At 46.2% G+C, this 22,343-nt stretch overlaps 6 protein-coding genes across 8 annotated transcripts; 2 read left to right on the forward strand and 4 right to left on the reverse strand.

Moving 5' to 3' along the window:
- The first annotated feature begins 3,787 nt into the window (after positions 1-3,787).
- On the forward strand, positions 3,788-5,185 carry LOC118502471 (odorant receptor 22c-like). Its single transcript, XM_036034703.1, has 3 exons — positions 3,788-4,110; positions 4,172-4,934; positions 5,008-5,185. Exons 1-3 carry the CDS (start codon positions 3,788-3,790, stop codon positions 5,047-5,049), a joined length of 1,128 nt encoding a protein of 375 aa, XP_035890596.1. The 3' UTR covers positions 5,050-5,185.
- A 164-nt stretch (positions 5,186-5,349) lies between these two features.
- On the reverse strand, positions 5,350-6,603 carry LOC118502472 (putative odorant receptor 83c). Its single transcript, XM_036034704.1, has one exon. It carries the CDS (start codon positions 6,601-6,603, stop codon positions 5,350-5,352), a length of 1,254 nt encoding a protein of 417 aa, XP_035890597.1.
- A 3,862-nt stretch (positions 6,604-10,465) lies between these two features.
- On the forward strand, positions 10,466-13,567 carry LOC118505458 (phenoloxidase-activating factor 2-like). Of its 3 annotated transcripts, none has more exons than XM_036041259.1 (5): positions 10,466-11,555; positions 11,627-11,715; positions 11,805-11,892; positions 12,293-12,392; positions 12,706-13,567. In XM_036041259.1, the coding sequence occupies exons 1-5, from the start codon at positions 11,466-11,468 to the stop codon at positions 13,437-13,439; spliced, it is 1,101 nt and encodes a 366-aa protein (XP_035897152.1). In that variant the 5' UTR covers positions 10,466-11,465; the 3' UTR covers positions 13,440-13,567. The 3 variants fall into 3 exon arrangements, with proteins under 3 accessions (XP_035897152.1, XP_035897153.1, XP_035897154.1); XM_036041260.1 differs by having other exon boundaries at positions 10,467-11,555; positions 11,814-11,892; positions 12,706-13,560; XM_036041261.1 differs by having other exon boundaries at positions 10,468-11,555; positions 11,829-11,892.
- LOC118505456 (sodium-coupled monocarboxylate transporter 1-like) lies at positions 13,397-16,102 on the reverse strand. Its single transcript, XM_036041257.1, has 6 exons — positions 15,447-16,102; positions 15,284-15,349; positions 15,157-15,208; positions 15,013-15,080; positions 14,166-14,951; positions 13,397-14,089 (listed from the first exon to the last, which is right to left on the reverse strand). The coding sequence occupies exons 1-6, from the start codon at positions 15,906-15,908 to the stop codon at positions 13,652-13,654; spliced, it is 1,872 nt and encodes a 623-aa protein (XP_035897150.1). The 5' UTR covers positions 15,909-16,102; the 3' UTR covers positions 13,397-13,651.
- A 67-nt stretch (positions 16,103-16,169) lies between these two features.
- Positions 16,170-18,626, reverse strand: LOC118505453 (sodium-coupled monocarboxylate transporter 1-like). The gene is made up of 6 exons (XM_036041253.1): positions 18,005-18,626; positions 17,878-17,943; positions 17,752-17,803; positions 17,619-17,686; positions 16,758-17,543; positions 16,170-16,686 (listed from the first exon to the last, which is right to left on the reverse strand). Exons 1-6 carry the CDS (start codon positions 18,485-18,487, stop codon positions 16,237-16,239), a joined length of 1,905 nt encoding a protein of 634 aa, XP_035897146.1. The 5' UTR covers positions 18,488-18,626; the 3' UTR covers positions 16,170-16,236.
- A 408-nt stretch (positions 18,627-19,034) lies between these two features.
- LOC118505455 (sodium-coupled monocarboxylate transporter 1-like) lies at positions 19,035-22,316 on the reverse strand. Its single transcript, XM_036041255.1, has 8 exons — positions 22,148-22,316; positions 21,112-21,770; positions 20,979-21,044; positions 20,834-20,885; positions 20,701-20,768; positions 20,469-20,623; positions 19,774-20,404; positions 19,035-19,694 (listed from the first exon to the last, which is right to left on the reverse strand). The coding sequence occupies exons 2-8, from the start codon at positions 21,598-21,600 to the stop codon at positions 19,284-19,286; spliced, it is 1,872 nt and encodes a 623-aa protein (XP_035897148.1). The 5' UTR covers positions 21,601-21,770; positions 22,148-22,316; the 3' UTR covers positions 19,035-19,283.
- Positions 22,317-22,343: the final 27 nt, after the last annotated feature.

A 22,343-nucleotide genomic window follows, 5' to 3' on the forward strand; every position in this document is an offset into this window, starting at 1 on the left:
TAAAAAAAACTTTTCGGTTACGTGAATTTAATTTAGAATATCCAATTATAGGCAATCGTCAAAAGTGTGATGCAATCTAACTGCAAATTTGATATATTTTTTTCTATATATTCTGCTACCAAAAACACCTGATGCTTCGCCAAAAACATGTCTTATCCATCTCATGGAAACAAATAAATCCACAAAAGAAGCACACACAATTCCCTCTCCCAAATGCTCCACTGAATCGGGGACAAAAAAACCTCTACGAACTGAACCAGCTGCTCGGAAATGAAGCGCAAGAAAACAATTTCAGATCCAAAAGCCAAGCGATTGGAGTGTACCTAGCAACAACAAAAAATCTCCTTCCCGAAAGGAAACAAATATTCAATAAAGCATCCGGACTTTCTTATGCAAATGAGATGCAAATACACCGGGAAGCACAAACACCAAGAGAAAGGATTGTAAGCAAATGGCACGGGCAGAAGGAAAAAAACTCTGTGTTTTTTTTCTAGTTTCAATTTCACTCATCACCCCATTCTATCGGAAAGGGGCAGACTTTTGCGAAAGTGATATGATTTATGCGCGCCCACACAAAGCACAAAGCCCGCAGTAGGCAGCACAGCGCTGGGTTTTGGTGAAACTGTTAATTAGTCCCCGGTGTACCTCCTCAGTCACGGATTAAACCGTATTGGGTTGGCGGCGGATGGCTTAAAGTTTTGTAATTTTTTAAAATTTGTTTTCATTCAGCGTGTTGAATAAAGGATACATTGTTTGTGGGGCCCTCTGGGCACTAATTCATTCGCTAATTTGCTTCCCGATACATGCGAAGCGGGTTGGAAGTTGGTAAGGAAAAGGGTTGAATGGCAACAGTTGGTGCGTGACACGATTGGTGGCAGTTCGGGTATCAACATTACCACTCTTTTTTCCTCTGATTTTGGATCTCTTTTGTTTCGATTTTGAAAAAAAAACAAAAAAAAAAAAAAACAAAATACCCTTTCCGGTCGCTTTCTTCAGCAATGTACTTTATAGTTTACTCTCTTTTTTGCCTTACTATTGTGACTCGACTGTGTGTTTGTGTGTTTTTTTTATTTGTGCATTGTTGTGTTTATATTATCCTTTTTTTCTCTTCTTTTGTTTACTGTTTATGTTAGTCTTTTCGTTCTAATTTTCCACCAATTGGTTCTTGAGCGCGAACGCGTTTAGAAGGAAGAAAAAAGACTCCTCCCGAAACACAATGCCGAAGCAGTTGATTGGATTCTCTTCTATTTTGCTCAACATTTCAAGCTATTTAGCGTGCGATGCTGCAGTGAGCACCACTCAAGACGCTCTTGCTCCTGTCAGCTCTCTTCCGGCCACTTACCCATAAAGGGGTGATACCGTAGCGCCCGAGGGTACTCGCGGAAAAATAGGTTTCAAAATAAATCAACAACCGGGTGGGCAGCACCGAGGGGATGAAAATGCTCCCCTACTGTGTGTGTGTGCGGGCGGGAGTACATGTTCGCCTGCCCGTACGGAAGCAGACCCATACGTTTGTGCTTCCTTCCCATATGCGTAACGCCGCCAAACACCACATTGAAGCCGATACTGTCAGACGGGCGGGATTTATGTCATTCGCGCACAGTTTTCCTCAGCGCAATTTTCTTCCCCAACCCCCTACACCCCTTATCCCACCCGGCCGCGTGAGTCCTTCCAGTAGGTTGGGCGCCTTTTTTCGCGACTTTGCCACAAACAAATAAATAATCGAATCGCAAATAGCGAACACATCATTCGCAATGCCACTGACAGCACAACAATGTGGAAACGCGCCTCGGCTAAGAGCGAAGGAAAGTCAAATTAATTTCCGGCCCTCGCGGTGCTGCTCGGCTGGAAAGGAAGCCGATGGCTGGCTGGCAAAAGATTTATGGCCACCTATTCGTCCACAGGTTGGCGGATCCGGCTTTCCGATTGAACCAGAATCGAGAACGCTCCGCGCGTTCGGATGAAGGCCGTTCCGTTGATGGTGTAATCATGTGACGCGTTGGTAGCTGGATGGGCTAGCATCGTTGGAATGCTGCTGATTAAACGATATTCACCCATCGCTGACACATTTAAAAGACAACGGCGAACCGGGGCCTGTCCGGGTTTGTTTTACAAACTTATTTAAATATTGTTTCACTCTTCGGAGAGCGCACCCGGCTCCCCCCCCCCAAGACCAACGGGAAAGTCAACGGGTTTCATTTGATTTAATCCGTTCGTTTTAGTGCGCGTAAAGTCAACCTCGGTACAACGACGAGCCCGAGAGATAATTTAATCTTGCTTAATTAAAACGACCCGAACTTTATTTGCACAGATGATTGAGATGAACATAATTTTATCATTATCTTTAAGGGTGAAAGGCAATACTTTCTCGCCCACTATTGCTCCTGCCACCTGAAACACGCTGTCCTGGCCCTTTACAATGGTTTGGATTTTTCAACCCGATCCCGAAAGCCACGATTTGGCCACGAAACCATACCATAACCATCGTTCAACAATTGCGTACCCAAACGCCCCGTCTCAATGCTGCTGCCAGGCAAAGATTACATCAAACGACTTTGACAAGAGTGCTGAGCACACAGCACACCCCAACCGTACCACCGATTTTCGCCCATAAAACCACGGCGGCGGACACGTTGCAATCACTTCACCCGGTGGTGTGTCGCTGAATGTGACGGTTTACCCCTCTTCGACTTCACCACTCGGAATCATATTGCCATACAGTTTATGGTTTTGTTTGCACTTTCACTCGGCACCTTTTGGGTTGTATTTTTGGCGCCCTTTCACCCCCGACAGGAAAATCTAACGCCGTGTAAAGGGTAGTTCTTTTTAACTCTTTCCTTTTTTTCAAACAAGCTTGCACCGATGGAAAGGAACACCGGGACGGGAGGGTGCAATGTCCGGAGGTGTCGGCTAGATTGGTTAAGCAAATGGCAAACAAATATCACTCGATTTTCAGCCCATGCGGACGCTCCGATCCCGCAGGTTTTCCCGAGTGCTTAGTAGAGATTTTAATTAAAGCCATCTTCCGCTACCTGTCAAGAACAAACGCCCTCCCGGAAATGGTGCCGGGCCCGGGCGCGCACACTGATTGTAACGAGCTGTCAGGAAACCAAGATGACAATTAGCTGCTCGCTTTTGCGGCCATGTACAACACGCGCGCCCGAAACGTCCACAGCAAATGCGATGAAGATGCGTCACCGTGTAGAACTGTACACTCAAAGATGGTTCGGGATGGGTGGGGTATGGGTGAGAACAGGGGACGGGGTATGAAATTCAAGAACAACTGCTATAGTGCAAGAGAAGGATCCATTACAACGTTGAAGTAGCACACGGTTGGGAATATTTTAAACTGCTTGCAACGAGCCGAACGTTGTGCTGGCACTTAAACCCGACGAATTGGTCTCTTACTGACCTAGAGGTGCGAATTGTAACACTTGCATTACATTATAGCCGCAAATTTGAGTCGATCGATTTAATCACTTTATTACACACAAGTATCTAGCCATCGCGACCTATGGATTGAAGGATTTTCTACAAGAATTTTCCCTATGCTTCAAATTGAACATTTATAAGTAAAATGAAGTAACTCCACTGATAAAGCCATCACTTTAACATCAACCTAAGTCCGCTTGCCGATAATGGCTGTTTAGGGTATAATCAATTTATCGGAGCTCCTGATTGTATGTTGTCCTAATAATACACTAAACCAATCGAATCGTTTTGCTTATTAGGTCTAAACTCTATATAAATGCTTCACGAAAATCACCCCCAATGGTCAGTTATCAGGATGGCTCAAAAACACCGGAAAGAAATGGACCAAGAACTAGACCGAATCATCACCTTTCTCAGGCGTCCCTTACAACTGTTGGGCTTGGACGTGCTTGATCCGAGCTGGAAACTGACACCCCGCACGGTCTTCACTATCGGCATGTTCATTCTGCAGCACTACGCTAGCGCCTGGTTTTTAACAACACACCTCGACGCGTTCGTTGTGTTTACCGAATGCTTTTCAACATCGGCCGTCGGGCTGGAAATAGCGATCCGGATGGGACTGCTCCTCTACCACCGCGAACTGCTGAATGAAACGGTACAGATCATCAGAAATCAAAAGTAAGTGTGCCGTTTAATGTGCAGAGTTTCAACCAGCTTTCTGACACCGCCACCGTTCTAGCAATCTTTTTAGGAGAAGCGAAAGCTTCCAGAAACTTGCGACCCAATTCAACAAAGTTGTGTCCGTATCCGTGCACCTGATCGCCGTCATGTATCTGTCGACGATGATGTTCGAGCTGATACCCATCGTGTATCCCGATCCGAAGAAAAGCAATTTACCGCTAGCGCTCTTCATTCCGCACATGCCGCACGATGTTGCACCGTACTGGCAGGTCAACTACGTCTATCACACCGTGATGAACTTGATCTGTGTGATGTTCCTGTTCGCGGTAGACGGCACACTCGTGCTGTCCATCCTGGCCGCTGTCTATCAGATTAAGGGACTGAAGCTATGCCTGCAGGAGCTCGATACCGGGGCAGAGCAGTCCGTGCTGCAGCGGGAGCTTGTTCGTATCTGTAAGACGCATCAAAGCATCAAGCAATTTATCCGCCTGCTGGATCAAACGTACTATCTAGATCTGCTGGTGGACTTCGGTCTCGTCTGTCTGATTCTGTGCATGGGCTTGAATGTGATCGCGGTCGATGTAATGCAACCGATCGGTGTCTATCTGATAGCTGTGGCGTTTCAGCTGTTTCTGCTTTGCTTCTGTGGCAATCTGTTGCTGATCGAGAGCGACTCCCTATCGAACGTTGCGTACTCCATCGATTGGCATGTGATGCCGGTGCCGGAGCAAAAGATGCTGATGTTTATGATTGCGCATTCGCAAAAACCGCAGAAACTGAGCGGCATCTTCATGCCACTGATCATGTCCAGCTTTATGTCGGTAAGTGCTGGTTCGGCAATGTCTGCAGGACCAACGGTTTCTTTTATATGTTTTTGTCTGTATCTTCGAGCAGGTGATCAAGGCGAGCTATTCGTATTTCACCTTGCTACACTAAATACTTTGAACGAACGCTGGAGGATGGATATCTCGCTAGCTTACACCGTTTGGGACACACCAATACTCATGCAGAATTAAGCCTTTATTTGCGTACCAGGTGCACAAGACCAACTACGAAGCAGTGTTAATAAACTCTTTGTTAGAGCTACAATTCCTTCGCCAGTCGCTGCATCTATCATCCCTCATTAGTCATTCCATCTCTCGAAGCATAGTGGCAGTGTGCCTTTTAGGCGCTAGCCATACTGCAACAACTGCTACTAAAATATGTGCTTGTATTTGAATGTAATCGTTAGACAATTTATCGGTTCGGATCAATATAAATTTCATCAGCATGCATACGCTTCAATGAAGTATGGTGAAGTACGAATAGGATGCCCGACAAACCTGCAATAAAATAGGAATAGTTAATATGGTCCTCGTCTGACGTTATAACCTTCTCGCCTACCGCCACAAACGAAGTCATGTTCACCGGCTTAAACACAGCACTCATCACTATGTCCGTTTGAGCATTGGCGAGCAAAAACAGGATCTTCTTCTGCTGTGTAACGGTGAGCCGGTACCACTGAATCCCGTAAATGCTTTTCGGTAGCCGATCGTTCACGATGAGCAGCACATTACCGAACAGACAGACCACAAACAGCTGACAGACGGAGGCCAACAGCAACGGATAGATCGAGTTCCTCGGCTGGCCAGCGATCACGTTCAGGCACATACAGATGATCGAACAGATCATGCTGAATATGGTGAAGAAATGCATTTCAAACGTACTGCTTACGAGTTCCGCAAACCGTTTCATGTCGGTGTGCAGCTCGATGATTCGATCCAGGCACGGTTCGAGGTGTTCCGTCTGCTGCCATTTCGATTCCGTAATCTTCCCGTCCAGCTCGTTCAGCAGCAGCTCCAGCGCACTGATCCTAGTGCAGATGCTAATCAATGCCAGCACGATTATCCCATCGATTGGGGCCAAATGGTGGATACCAACAACAATGAGAAAGATATGGTGCAAGTAGTTTAGACACCAGTAGAGAAGATTTTCATCCGGCGGTAGGTACGGTATGCGAAACGCTAACGGCAGGCTAGCCTTCCGCGAGTCAGGCATTATCAGCGGTCCCAACACGAAGAAAAATGACCCACAGTACATCGCGTACATCAGGCGATACAGCATCAGCATCCGTTCTGTAGCACGCCGGAACAACTGCTCCATCCGTTCGTGTTCGTTGACACCGTACGAGATTCGCTGCCGACGGATCTCAGTAGCAAGTTGCCGGCACTGGTCCCGCTGGCGGAGATAGAAGTACGATCGAATGAACACCTGCGCTCCGGTACAGGCCTGCGTGAAGCACTCGACTTTGATCTCCAAGTGTTCGTAGTACTTGTTGACCGAGAATGCTGTTAAAATCGGCATAAACCCAATCGCTACGAGTACGAGTACGGTGCGCAGAGATAAGCGCCACTCGGGTTTAAAAATGTTCAACTTTAACACCTCCATGTGTTTGGCGATCAGCGCAAACATGCGTTCTAGGTTTGCTTCACTCGTACTGACCTTCTTCATGATAGCGTCCTCTACAGGAACTGCACGCCGCTGGGTCTCACTTTTATAGTGAGCCCCGTGAGAACATGCACATTCCCTAGAGCCTGGGAACCGTTACCATGCTGTAGCAGGTGCGATACACACACACACACACACACACATACTGTGTCCCAACCTGTATCCCTCTAATGCCACAATTTGCTCCATCCTTTTCGTTAACACTTATTTACCCGCTGCAAATAAATCACCGCAATCACGTGCCACCACTAACAAGGCCGGGTAGATAAATCATCGCAAAGGCTTTGCAACACTCAGAAAACAATGTTGCCATTGTGTCACAGGACACGAGCACTGCATTCGATATGCCATTCATCTGCCTCCGCCGAAACTGAGGCCGCCTGAAGCGACCGGCATCTCGACGTATGCCACCAGCAACCGGAATATGCCCGGGTGAAAGTGTTGCCCAGGTTTGCCGTTCCGGAACTCCCACGGTTCCACCAATCAGACGGGGATAGATGGGATAGTCGCAGTCGTAATTAACAATCGTGTTATCGCGATACAGCATCCTTCAACCGCTCAACCGTGGCAATGCGAGGAGCACCGTAAAAAAGGGGTTAGAAAAAGATGGGCCTTCTTCGTCCGCCCATACCCGGGCAACCCTTTAGCAGCAACGATACAGGGGGATGATGATACATCGCACAAGGACGGTAACGGAAGAAAGAATTTCACATATGAATAAATAATCATGACTTATGGAGGGGTTGTTTGGGCGTACCGGGCGTGACGTTTCGTAGTGTCCCGCAGGGAATCAATCGCAATTTTAAAACAACCAAGTCGGCTCAGCACAATGGAATGATCAGCGTTAAATAATTAGAATTTAAAAATCTAAAAAGCCTTAAAAGTAGTTTAGAATAAATTTAAAATAACTTTTTAGTTAGTCTTATTACCTTAATTAAGAATCTAACTCAGCTATTTTTTGAAATTTAAAAATGAATTTTAAAAAGCACATTGATATGGTGTAAATTTAAATCTTTCCTTAATGAAATTATATCCTTAATGCAAAAGCACATTTTCCCACCGTGTTTCGGTGGTGGCTTTTTCTTCATGCAAGCCCACACAATATGGCACCGAAGCGTATGATGCGCGTCTAGTGAGTGTCATGCGAAACTTTTCTAATTTTATCTCGTCCCAAGTGTGTGTGTGTGTTGGCGTGAAAAACTCAATAGAATTGAATGCCGGATGCAGAGGCAAACACATATCGCGAGGAAAACTTGTGTCTTACTTATTTATGAGTTTTAAACTGGGTAGAAGGGTGAGGCCAACTTCAAGTTGAGCCAAGGAAAAGCTGGAAATAGTGAAAATTCTTGTCTTGATTTTTACAAACGATAAGCAATCGTAATGAATGACTGGGTTGGTACGTGTGAGTAGAGTGAAGATGCTGATGTTACACATGAATACTTTCAAGACAGTGGAAGCTGTCGAATCGGGAATGTGAAAGTCACGCCATTCAGACGAGTTGATTGATCGGGTGTTTAAGAAATGGGTGACTTGGGCGATATTTTTAAAACCTTTCTGTTGGATCAGTTTGATGAGAATCACATAAATAGATAAGGCTTTTTATAACATAAAATAAACAACGTTTAAGAAAATCTTTTTCAGCTTCAAGGCATAGAAATTTAATACAATAAAAATAAAAATAACAACCCTTACCGAACTGTTTTATGATTTAAACCAAACACACATTAAAGACCCAATTTCTACGCTAAATAGCATAATCCACCAATCATTATGCACTGCTTCACTCTTATTCTCAGTTAGAGGGCAATTTAGGCAAATCTCGATTTCGATTTCGCCAGCCCTTCGTACCACGCACAAAGCTTGATGAATAAATAATAAACATTTCCGGTGCAACGCGCTCGGGATTCAATCGCGTTCGAACGAAGGCAGACCATGAAAAATGAAAGAAAGCCGCCCATTCAACGTCCTGTAAGAAGCGGGGCGCGGTGAATTCAATTATGGATTCTGCAGGACAAATCTATTAAATTTTACGATAATAATGCACATCCTTTCTTTTCCTTTCGTGCTGCTACTCGATGGATTTCTGTTTTCTATTCATATTTCGCCTTTTTTTATTGTTTGACTTAAGGCACAATTCCACCATGCCAGTCGTCGTTAACAAAAGAAGTGCCGTGATGACCGTAAAACAGGGCTCTTTGCTTCCGCGCGTTGAAAGGGATTTACGAAAGGCAAAGGATGGCTTTCCATTGCAGCATAATTTGAATGCTGGTGCGGGGGGCAAACGATTATCATGAAAGTAATATTTCAAAAATATCAAATAAGAACTCTAGGTAAATATTGCAGAATCGGGCAAGATTGCTTTTCCTTTTGTTATGGCAGCGAATCAATCGTGAAGAAGATGAAGGCAATTCCTTGCAGCGTGCGTCTATATCCATTCCCCCACGCAAAAGTCTCGCACCACAATTGACCGATAAGAGCAAGGTGTACACCGATCAGCATCGGTTTGCTTCTTTTGATGTTTTTCTTCCATTTGCCACCCAATCTGGTAGGATCTTAACGACATGTATAAACATCTTTACTGATGAGCAGCGTCACTGAAGCGTGAGCCCTAGCGCCTCCTCACAACTATTCTTCGCCGTGTGAAACTATTCCGTGTGTGGCAATTTAAATGCTAATAATCTGCTAGCGACCAGTTGTTTAGCAGTTGCTTTGGGCTCGAAAAATGGTTTGATATACGCGGCGGGAACTTAGAAGCTTATCCTTGCCAAGACGCTGCGTGTTACTTCCTACGCCGTTCTTATCGAACGCATCACGCACGCTCGCAGGCTTTCCGGGGGTGGGAAAATGTGACTAATGGGTACGGGAAATGGTAATGTTTATTTTAACGACGAGTCATTAGCAAATTTGTAGCGCTATGGGGCAGGGCTACACCGTAATTCTTCATTCCGGGGCGTAGGGTTGGCCGGTGGTGTCAACAGAAAATTAAATGTAAATAAATTTTCGCTTCAGTTACCTACCTCTCTCTCTCTTTCTCGATTAGTGGCATTCGGAGCTGTCGATGTTATAGAGATTATTTTGTCCAATTCTGAAAATGGAATAGAATCGAGCAAGAAGGAAATGTTTTTTTCGAGCGTTGTCGCTCTCTGGGGACAAACTTTATTTATTTTCAATTATGCAATGTCCTGATGAACAAAAGACGTCATTGCTATGCGTGGACCAAAAATAAGAACAATTTACCATTTCGATATAACTGGGAGAATATTGGTGATTGTTTATTTGCATTAATATTGGTTACGAGTTCTTCGATTGTTTTATGAAATATTACACTTCAAATTTGAATGTCAAACGCTATGTGAAAGTCGGACGACCTAGTGGACGACATGTCAATTTCAAAACACATCACAATTATGACGGCATACAAAGGACTAATCCAACTCAGAGAAAATAAAAAATCCAGACAACCATTATTGATAGGTCCAGCTTTTCCCATAGCTTTGAGTTGCAACTTTAAGCCAACGATGTAAGTCACAGTGGGATTTGACCAGGTACACTTGCACACAAGTTTGTACGCAACGTTTTGTCGCCCTTGGTTAGGTAGTGTACGGCCATGAAATATTTCAAATATTTCATGGTTCATTTTGAATAAAGGACATAAATCCTTTAAGTATTTAAGACATAAAACATGTTTATAAATCCATGCTCTATATTAGGAGTTAACTTATCGTTTTCTGTACTTATTATATCTATCTATAACGAGTGTGAAACAATCAGATCACAACACTCAGAACACTCTTAGGAGCAAAATGAACTCATCGACTCGCCCTTAATGCAACTATGACCAAGAAGCGTAAAACACGATAAATTATAAGTTTTGCCTTCGATTCAACATTTCGGTGACGTTGTGACAACCACACTGTTCAGATTAGTCGGACGTCCAAAGGAGCGATAAGAACCGTGACGCGTGAGACAGCGTGGATCGTCTCGGACGCATCATGAATCCGATCGCGTCCTGCGATTGCCGACAGCTCACCAGCAGCAGTGCCTGACCTCCAGGTTCCAACCTCTCCCCATGTGCTCGGATCGTGCGTGCGTTTTTCTACGGTTAATGTGTTGATGCTTCATCCAGCACGTCATTGCTCCCAAATTGCCGTTCTTCCGCCCGTTTCGTCACACCCAAGATGAACGAGATGAATGAAAGGCCCTTTTTCTGTTGGCTCTGGTCCACAAGAGAAGCTGTAGAACGAGAGCCAAACACGCGAAACCGTGCTCCCAACCGTTCTCCGATTTGCTCCTTCTTATCTCACGCTCTCGCGCAATCCCCAGGAACAACACGGAAGCAGCGCTGGCGCCATGGACTACCACACCGCCAGTGCTCTGGGCGGTATGCCGGCTTCTCGAGACTCGAGTCTCCGGTCATATGCAGAAGCAAAAAAATACCAAATCCCTCTCGTCGTCGGACTGCCAGTGCTGGGCAGCGGGAATAACAAAACTAGGTTGGTCCAAAAAACAAGAAGTTCTCCGGCACTCTGTCTGTAAAGCGTGTGTCTGCCGGAACCGGTCGGATGGAGTAACAGCAGTGTTGTTAGCACTGCTGGTACGGCTACTACTATTGTTGCTGGTGCGGCTGTTGTCCGATGGGAATGCTGTGTAGCCGAGAAACAACGGCATATATACACACACAGCAGCTGATAAGCCACGGTCGATCGAATAGCGTGAGAAATAAGTGCAGTGTGCGTTCGGAAGTCTCGCCCAGCTGGAGTGTATTCGCTAGTGCCGTTTGACGTTTATGTGACGGTGTGTGGTTTTCTGCACCGCAAGTGCATCCCCTTCGCTCACCTATCCGAATTTGCAAAGTGACCAGATCGATGCCGGTACGGTCGGGATTTCTGCTACTGCTGCTTTGGCTCCACCAACGACTACCCGCATCTACGCAAGCAACCGAACCAGCCACCAGAGTATATGATCAACTCAAGGCGCATTATCCAGCGGTTTGACACTTATCAGAGTACTGCCTCGCCTCTTTCAGCGCTGCAGCGGAGGACTGTGCATCTTGCCCGAACTATGTCGGCCCGTCAGCGTCAACGTGTACGATGAGGTGCATCTGGACTTTTTCAGGTAATTCTTGTTGGGTGGGGATGTCAGTGCAACGATGCCAACTCTTCCTCGGTACGAGCTGCCACCATCGCGATCCTCTTTAATCTCAGCGTGTCAAGTTTCGATCGTTCCAGCTCCGACGAGTGCCGGTTACCACATCTCAAGTGTTGTCCATTCGACCGTATCGTCCGTGCACCGGTAAGCAGAGCTAGTGTTTAGAAATGTCCCTGATGCGTGTGAATGAGAGTGAATTCTTTGGTTTTACGCCACAAAAAAAAACAACACAAATTACCATTGCTCCTGCAGGCGAGTATGAATGGGCAAGCACGACCATGTACGAACAAGCGCTTCATTTGCGAATGTTGATAAGATGGGACGGAGTCTCAAGGAGGTCTCATAACACACCCAACAACAGCACCAAAAAAAAAACGATCGCCAAAACAAATGCCAAAATGTGGACTTTTTGCACGGAAATGACCCTTGACTTTTAGAAGCTTTCGAACACGGTACCTTGCTGCATGACCTCCTTTCGTACAGGCAGCATCACGCCAACGGGAGCGTCTTGACTTTTTCTTACAATTTCCATGTTGTTTTGCAGGACACCGAAGCACCAGACGAGAACGAAATTGTGTGTGCAGCACGAAATAACAACGGCATCGGACACGTCGAGCAGAAGGATAAAACGCGCGCCAAATATGGTGGGTAGCGGGGAGGAACGCCCAGAACTTTTGGCATAAAGTTGCCAAGAGTTAGTGTCACAAATTTTAAAGCCCCAACCGCGGTAAAAGTTATCCGTTGGACAACAGTGCAATGCTACTGTAGCCATATCATGGGCTGTGTTAAGTTTTGGTTTATTGTGCATTGTTTTGATATCTGAAGATTTGCTTTTCGTTCCTGACGAGCAACTGTACTGATGCAAATTATTCTTGTGGAACACTGTTTTTATGGGGATAGTATTTTTAAAGCATTGTGTCTCTGTCATTGGTAAATAAAATCTGCTTATTTTTACAGGTGAATTCCCTTGGATGGCATTCGTGTACACCGCGCAGGCCGAGTACGAGCTGTACCTGTGTGGTGGTACACTAGTTCACTCGAAGGTAGTCATCACGATCGCACACTGCATCGAGAATCGTACCAGCAACGAGCTGCGGGTCCGCCTGGGCGAATGGGATCTTGAGCACATGGTCGAGATATATCCCCCACAAGACCGTGCGGTCATAGCAAGCGTAACGCATCCTCAGTTCTACAGCGAACTACTGCTAAACGACATCGCCATTCTGTTCCTGGACGAGCATGTCGACTTCACGGAGGTAGTCGGAATAGCCTGTTTGCCACCGCAGAACGCTAACTTCGATCACAAGCGGTGCCTTTTCACCGGGTGGGGTGAGGACGAGCGTGGTCGCAACTCGTCCGTACTCAAGCGCACCAAGCTGCCAATCGTACCGAACGGCCACTGCCAGCGAGTACTCCGTCGCCATCTGCTAAACCGAAGCTTCCGGCTGCACCAGGGCTTCCTGTGTGCTGGTGGCGAGTCCGGTAAGGATGCGTGCCGTGGTGACGGTGGATCTCCGCTCGTCTGTCCCATACCACATTCCGAAAATCAGTACTACGTGGTCGGTTTGGTCGCGTTCGGGTACGAGTGTGGTACACAGGGTGTGCCGGGAGTTTACGTCAATGTTCCTCACTATCGCGACTGGATCGATGGGGAAATCGAAAAGATGTATCATGTTGATATCTTCGTTTAGGCCTTCAACTCGCCACAGGTTAGCCGCTTTCTAATTTTAAACGCACGGATGCGTAGTTCGCTGTAAGCTTAGCATACAACTCTCATCTTTAGATAATAAACCGTTCGTACTTACCACGCTACAAACTGACGCCTACAAAATATTACAACTATAAGACATCCGACAGCGATATGTATTACATGTATAGATGCAGCGGAAGAACTCTACCTATATTACAATCCTTCGGCAATAGCTTCGTTTATCGCAGTTCGCCTGATATCTATCGCTTGTACTGTACGAGTTTTTCCCGTAGACTGCGTGCTTCTGATGCACGGCGCTAGTAGCTTCGGATCAATGGTTCCATGACGCCCTCTGCCACGTGCATTCGAAAGCAAACTCACAACTGTCCCTGCTAGGCAAGTCACAATCATACCGAATAGCGTAAAGTACATATAAGATATGTGATAGATGGACTTTCCTATCTGCTCCAGCTCTTGCTCGCCTTGCTTGGTCTCGGTAAGGGTTGAATTGTAAGCAAACTCATAAGAACAGTCGTCCACCGATACAGGTTTCACGTCGAACGTCCTTCTGCCCGAAGCTATCGAATATTGTGCATTATAGCACATGTAGAACATTGTAACCATTCCTAGAATGCCACCATACAGAGCTCCCTGCAGGACAGAATAAAACTGTGTAATCTCAACTATTTCCTTTAGAATTGTGTTTGTATCACTACGAAGCACTTACCGTCCCATTGACCCAAGGCATCAAAATGCCCATAACAAACATCCCAAGCAATGGCGCGGCTGAAGCGGAGCTTAACGTCATTGCTAGCTGCATCACCGTGCCCAGATGCTCCACCAACATCGATAGTAACACGGATATCGCTCCGTATACCAACACTGAGCTCCGCATAATATAACGAATCTGCGTTTCTGTCAAGGGTTTCTTGCTGTATGGCTTGAAAAAGTCCTCCAGCGTAATAGCAGACAGAGCGTTCAATGCCGATGACAGCGAGCTAAGAGCTGCACTGAAGATGCCTGCCACGAACACTCCCGTCATGCCCGGATACGCTGCAAATGTCTCCATCACAAACAGGGGCAACAGTTGATCCTTCGCTCTGGCCAACTGTGTCGTCAGAGGATCACACCGATAGTACGTAGCGTAGACAAGCATTCCGAGCATGAAGAATATCACATTTACACCTATCCATCCAACCACAAACCCCTTCAACGCCTTTCGAGCGTCTTTCAGAGTAGGCAGAGACAAGAACCGCTGAACCATATCCTGACTGCAGGCTATACCTTCACATACCCACACTGGTGCTCCAAATAACATGATCCAGAACGAGTGGCGTAGCGTTGGATTCGGATCGAGGTTAGGAGCTTCCAGTCGTTCGCCAGCAATGTTTCGGTTCAAAACTTCCTCTAGTCCTCCGACATCGTACGTTCCTTTGATCAGCACAGCCAGCAAAGCTAACAGTGTCACTCCAGACTGTATCACATCCGTCCAAACAACTGCTTTTAGGCCACCCTAAGAATTTTTGAGATCAATATATTTAGGTACTAATTTGGTCAGTGAAAATTCTACTTACAATGCTGGTGTAAAACATGCAAATTATGCAAACGACCGGTGTAATTATGTGAACGCTCAACCCAGTCACTGATGACAAGGAAGAAAAACATAAATTGATCTATTATTTACCATCCCTAGCATCCTTCATTCATCCTTGGGGTACCTTGGTTAAACGCCAAAGCAGGAACGTAGATTACAATTGGCATCCAAAGCAGCTGTCCGGTGTGGCATCAAACGGTGATATACATTAGCTATCCAACACACTTTTTAAATCTGACTTCAATACGTACGCAAGCCAATGTGAAAAGAATCGAACCAAGCAGTCTCATCCGCGAATCAAAGCGTAGTTGAAGATACTGTTAAACAGAATTTAGGTTTGAGCATGTTCAGTACGATAAGCAATGATCTAATCTATCCAAACAGAATAGTATAATTTTTAACCTCATTCTTTACCTCAAACGTAGACGTTATCCGCAGCTCGTGAAATACTGGCAGGAACAGGTAGTGCATTAGAACACCTGCCAGCACCATTGAGATCACGATGTAACAGAACTGTGTGCCGTACAGGTAAATTTCAGTGGCAGTCCCCAGCATTGGAACACCTGAAACCCAGCTTGCCACCAGCGAAACGGCGACGGGGAAAATCTGCATCTTTCTGCTCCCAACTAGATAATCTTGAGCTTCCGTTTCGTTACCGGTCGCTTGTGAATCGTTGCGGTGTTTTTGGTAATTCCTGTACCCGAAGAATATTCCTACCATGATGCAGCTCACCAACATCCACACGAACACAACATAGTCTGGCCAATCGAAGTGTTGCAACGATCGACCGATCGAGTCGATCGTTTTCCTGGAAATGTTGTTTGCATTATGCAATGCATCCGCACTGTCACTTTTCGACAACCAATCACTTGCCATAATCGCACCAAACTGAAGAACACCCCGTGAAGCGAGCTAAAACACAGCCGCTCAACCTGATAACGCTCAATGAGCCAGTTTTCCCTTTTGTGCCTGTTCGATTGCCAACTTTTGTTTTAAGTGATAAGCAGTGCCTATGACACACTGTCCAAAAGCTCGTCCTGATAAGTTCAAAAATGGGCTGTAATGATGTACGGTCGTTTGTTTCAGATGCCGTGCAATGTTTCTTTCTGAAATGTTTCAAGTAAGCTCAATTCCAAGAAGTATTTGAATTTCGTGTACTTCATACTTCTACTAAAAAAGTAGGTATCCTACCAGCAACTACAACTCATCCTTCTTCAGCTTCTTTCGAAGCTGTTTCGCTCGTCTCAGCCTGTTTGCTGTCTGTTGGTACTGCTTGGAAGGTAAGCGGTATTTCACCCGATTGCATCTTTCTTATACACGGTGCTAATAGCTTCGGATCGATCGACTTCTGACGATCCTTGCCTCGTAGTTTCGTGAGAAAACTTACTATAGTGCCTGACAGGCAAGTGACGCTCGTTCCGAACAGTGTAAAGTACATGTATGACATGTGATAGATTGACTTTTCTACCTGGTCGAGGTCGGACTCTGCATCTGTAAACCCAACAGTTGAGTTGTATGAATACTCATAGGGACAGTCTTCCACCGAAACAGGTTTCATGTCGAACGTCCGGCTCCCCGTCGCGATCGAATATTGCGCTTTGTAACACATGTACAGCATCACGAGCAGGCCAGTAACGCCACCATACAAGGCTCCCTGCAATAAAACGAGACATATGTATCGATCATAATCAACAGGAAAAATTAAACAGAAAAAAAAGGAATTACCGTCCCATTTACCCAGGGCATCAATATACCCATAACAAACAGCCCAAAAAGGGGCGCTCCAGAGGCTGAACTAAGGGTCATAGTTAACTGCATCACCGTACCTAGATGCTCCACCAACATCGATAGTAACACGGATAGCGCACCGTATACCAACACAGAGCCCCGCATAATATAATTGATCTGTTTTTCTGTCAACGGTTTCTTGCTGTATGGCTTGAAAAAGTCCTCCAGTGTGATAGCCGATAGAGCATTCAGTGCCGATGACAACGAGCTAAGAGCTGCACTGAAGATACCTGCCACAAACACTCCCGTCATGCCCGGATACGCTGCAAACGTCTCCATCACAAACAGGGGCAGCAGTTGATCCTTCGCTCTGGCCAACTGTGTCGTCAGAGGATCACATCGATAGTACGTAGCGTACACGAGCATACCGATTAAAAAGAATAATAAATTAACTACTATCCATCCAATCACGAAGCCTTTCAAGGCTTTTCGAGCATCTTGAAGTGTAGGTAATGCTAGAAACCGTTGAATCATGTCCTGACTGCAGGATACACCGTAGCAAAACCAAACAGGAGCACCGAGCAAGATGATCCAGATGGAGTGGCGAAGCGTAGGATCGGGATCGACGATTGGAGCTTCCAGCCGATCGCCGGCAATATTTCGTTGCAAGACTTCCGCAGGTCCTCCCACGTCGTAAGTGCCTTTGATTAGAACGGCCAGCAGCGCTAGCAACGTCACACCGGACTGTATCACATCCGTCCAGACTACAGCTTTTAGGCCACCCTAAAGCATTCGAGCAGTAGAAGATATCCTATGTCAGTTCTTTGGGATGTTTTGAATAAGCCAAAATGTACTTACAATGCTGGTGTAGAACACACAGATCATGCAGACGATCGGTGTAACGACGCGTATACTCAGTCCAGTTACTAAAAATTAGAACATATGACTACAATTCCTTCCTCGTACGATTCGTTTTTACGATTAAATATACCTTGATTGAACGCTAATGCTGGGACGTAGATAACGATAGGCATCCAAAGCAACTTCGGGAGAATATCGATTAAACTTCATCCAATTGTATATTTCACTACTACCAGACCCAGCTACAAATACTTACACAAGCCACAGTGAACAGTATTGATCCAAAAAGTCGCATTCGATGATCGAATCTTCGCTGCAGGTACTGCGGAAGAAGGTGGAAACAGCGTTACGATTTTGCACTCCTGATGTCCGCTCACGCTTACCTCATAGGCCGATGTAATTTGGAGCTCGTGGAATACTGGCAGAAAAACGTGATGCATCACAAACCCCATTATAATGACCGCAAACACGATGTAACAGTACTGCGTGCCATACACATAAATCTCGGTAGATGTCCCCAGTAGCGAGATGCCCGAGATCCAGCTCGCAACCAACGATACCGATACGGGGAATATCTGCATCTTTCTCCCACCGACCAAATAATCCAGCGCTTCCGACTCTCTGCGCGCCTCCTTTCGGCGTTGCTTATGCTTCTTGTGATCTTGGTAACCGAAGAATATCCCAATCACGACGCAGATCAGCAACATCAGCACAAACACTACATAGTCGGGCCAATCAAACCGTTGCAACGATCGACTGATCGAGTCGATTGTCTGTCCGGATGAGTCCTGTTCCTCGTAGTTCGCTGTTTCATCGTTCGAATAATCTTCTCCACTGTTACCGTTCAACAACCAATCACTCGACATGACTGAGCCGCTCGACGAACCCTCCACTGTACGACGTACTCAACCGACCAATGTAACCGGGACTGACCAACACGATTGATGACGCCACCGCTGTACCCGGTTTCCACCGACGACCGTTTATCTACCGCCAGTGCCCCGTGAATCCCTTCATCAACAAAGATAAGCAATAATATATGATCGTCGGACAACGCCGCGTGTCAAGATAGCCCGAGTAATTGTGTATTTATATTTATTTTTTACTTTCCTTGGCCATGTGGCTTGTCCATGATGCTTCACGTTGAACAAAAAAGCGTAGAATGTTTCCAAACTACGAATTTAGGAAGTAACACTTTAGTCACAAGCGTCATCTTCCTGCTGGTAGTAAGCGGATTCCAGTGGACATCACCCTAACCTCAAGATTAACGTTAAACAATGAAAACGTAGCTCTCGAATAGGCGTGCGCCTCCATGATTTATTGAGATGGTTTCAGAGTAGGTCATACTGGCGACGCTTTCGGAGCTGTGTATTGTGATAGCGTGTTACAGTAAATGACTTTTTGTTCCCAAACTACGCTTCTCCTCAATGCACATTACAAGACTGGCGTGTAAGGTGGTTGTTTATTGAATAGCTTTTTTATTTCTTGCCAGAACGGAATATTCAACTAGTTGTGAACTCTTTTACATACTCGCGTATCAACACTGTAATCATACTGGCTACACTACAATCTCCAACCTCTCAGTAATACTCTAATCCGAACAATTAATGTACAGTGATAGTGGCGCTCGGTTTGTACCATGATCTCGGCCACGCTCGCTACTTACAGCTGAATGTCTTTGGTTTCGAACTCATGCAATACCTCTGTCATGTGATTAGCCTTACTGTCACGAGTGTGATAGAAACGGCGCAGGAACGGTGCCAATAGTAGCGGATCGATGTCGTCGGTTTTCGAACGCGGTAGTACGAACGAGGACAGATAGCCCACAATCGTAGGCACCACCGAACCGATCATCGTGTAGTACAGAAACGACACATGGTGCAGCGATTTCTCGCCGGGCGTTGAGTCTTCCACGAACAACGATCCATTCTTCGGGGTAAACTCATACTGGCAGCCAGACACGGTGACCGGTTTCTCGGCGAATACGATTTCCTTGAGGGCAATCGAAATTTGCGACCGTATAACGATGTACGACATCAGTGCCAACCCTGCCGTTGTTCCTACGATGGCACACTAAGGAAGTGAGGGACGAAACGTCAGTAATGTAGTTTATCAAATTTATCAAAAGCCAACATCCCCAAACGCGACTTACACTTCCATTGATACGCGGAAAGAAGAAACCCATCAGAAACAGACCAAACAGTGGTCCCAACGTGACCGGTCCCAAGCTCATCGACAACTGCAGCACAGCGCCCATCTTCTCCACAACGATCACCATCATTACGGCCAGTGCACCGAATGCCAACACGGTAAAACGCATAATGTATCGCGTTTGCGTCTCGGTCAGTGGTTTCGAAACGAACGGTTTGCAGAAATCTTCCAGCACAATGGCGGACAGCGAATTCAGCGCGGTAGAGAGTGAGCTTAGCGCGGCACTAAATATGCCCGCCACAAACAACCCTGCCAGTCCGGGATACTCTCCCAGAACTTCCATCACGAGCAGTGGCACCAGTTGATCTTTCGCCTTTGCCAATCCCGTCGTCAGCGGGTCACAGTCGTGGTACATGGCGAAAATGAGCAGCCCATTGTAGCAGCACATGGCCAGCAAGGTGGTTGTTCCGATCAGGAACAGTACCAGCGCCTTTCGCGCGGATCCTAACGAGGGTAGCGACAGGTAGCGCTGCATCATGTTCTGGTTGATGGCGTTGGTGGACGTCCAGAAGAAGGTACCACCGATGAGCAGTGTCCAGAATGTGTTACGTGCCGTAGGATCCGGATTGAAGCTGGGTAGATAAAACGATCGTCACAATAGAGTAATGCTGGCAACTATTTCCGTTTTACACTTACTCAGGAGCTTCGAATCTTCCGCCCGCCGAGTTTCTTTCGATCACTACACTAAGCCCTCCGACGTCCGCCGTTCCTTTGATGATGACGATAATCATTGCACCAACCATGATGCCGGTTTGAATAACATCGGTCCATACGACAGCTTTCAATCCACCCTTTTCAAGAAGCGTTAAGGAAGTGTTAAAGAGGTACCAGGCACGAAAGAAATACTGTCTCGTGGCATCATTCTTACCAAACTTGTATAGAAAATGCACACCAAACAGACAATCGGAGTAATCACGTGAATGTTCACACCAGAAACTGAAAATAGAGCACAGGCTTCAGGTGATGATCTTGAAGAGTACGGTTAGTAGCTCTAATTGTACCTTGATTGAATGCAAGCGCTGGAACATAAATCACTATAGGCAACCACAGGATCTACAATACAGAAAAACACACACACACACATACACAAATCGATGTTACACAGAGACTTCAAACTGCAAGCAGAGCACCCCGAAATTTACTTACACTAGCCAGGGTAAACAGTATAGAACCGACCAATCTCATACGCTTGTCGAATCGCATTTGCAGATACTGAAATCGATGTTCAGAATTACGGTTAGAACTTGCAGTTTTCCTGCCATCACTTTTTGCCACAAACCTCGTACGCGGATGTTATCTGAAGATCGTGAAAGACGGGCAAAAAGATGTAGTTCATCGACAGGCCCATCAGCACCACGGCACACACGATGTAACAGTACTGCACGCCGTACACGTAGATTTCCGTCGACGTGCCGAGCAGCGAGATGCCCGAGATCCAGCTCGCCACCAGCGACACGGCTACGGGAATGATTTTCATCTTCCGGCCCCCGACCAGATAGTCCAGCGCTTCCGAACCGCGCCGTGCATGCTTCTGGCGCTTATGCTTTTGATGATCTTTGTAGCCGAAAAAGACACCGATCACCATGCAACTGATCAGCATCAGCACAAACACTACATAGTCGGGCCAGTTGAATCGTTGCAGCGAGCGACTGATGTCTTCCACGCTTGGGCCAGGCCGCTTTACACTCTCGGTGGTAAACAGCCCATCTTCATTGATTATCGACTCGACCGATTGTGCGTTGCCGTTCAAAATCGTAACATCAGCCATCGTGCCCCAATTGCGCTGTCTGTTCCGAGGCCGAACTTGTTTCAAACCTGTTGGGTGGGTGTTCCGTTCCAAGGCGCTAGACTTACGCCTCTTTGCAGGACGATCTACCGACTGAAAACCATCCGAAGCCGACCGGAGATGGTAAAGCACTCTTATACTAGGATACACGGCTGTTGGATAGTAAATTATTTCCGATAACTAACGGTCACATTTTTCCAGACGAAAGTAAACACTGATAAGCAGCTTTATCGTTGCGATCGTCATCGTGACGTAGATGGAGGGAAAACGTGTACTCTCAGTAGAGCGAGCTCTGAGTTGTCCGTGTGAATTGAATTTACGATCTGTTTGTAGCTTCACAGCATCACCAGATATTTTTATTTGCAGTAAAAATGTAACACGCCTTAGCTTGAACCGTAATCGAAAGAGGTGGGACCATACCGCACACTTGATACTTGCAAGTAACCATGTTCCGAATGTGGAACGCAGGGAGACTTGCTGGTGAACAAAAATGACCGAATCAGGAAACGCAAAGAACTAGCAAACAAACCTTAAAACGGTACGATGCTCCAATGTACGAATGGCGGACTAGCACAACGTTCTGCGGTCCAACTGCTGGACAACTGAGCGAGAGTTAAACGCCTACTTTCACACGCACCCCTCTAACGAACATTGTCTCAAGCTGTACAGAGACGGACAGAGAGATAAGCGTCCAATGAGAAGGTGCATAAATAATGTCCCTATGT

The sequence above is a fragment of the Anopheles stephensi genome, chromosome 2 (genome assembly GCF_013141755.1).
Source record: "Anopheles stephensi strain Indian chromosome 2, UCI_ANSTEP_V1.0, whole genome shotgun sequence".
In the NCBI taxonomy this organism is placed as follows: domain Eukaryota; kingdom Metazoa; phylum Arthropoda; class Insecta; order Diptera; family Culicidae; genus Anopheles; species Anopheles stephensi.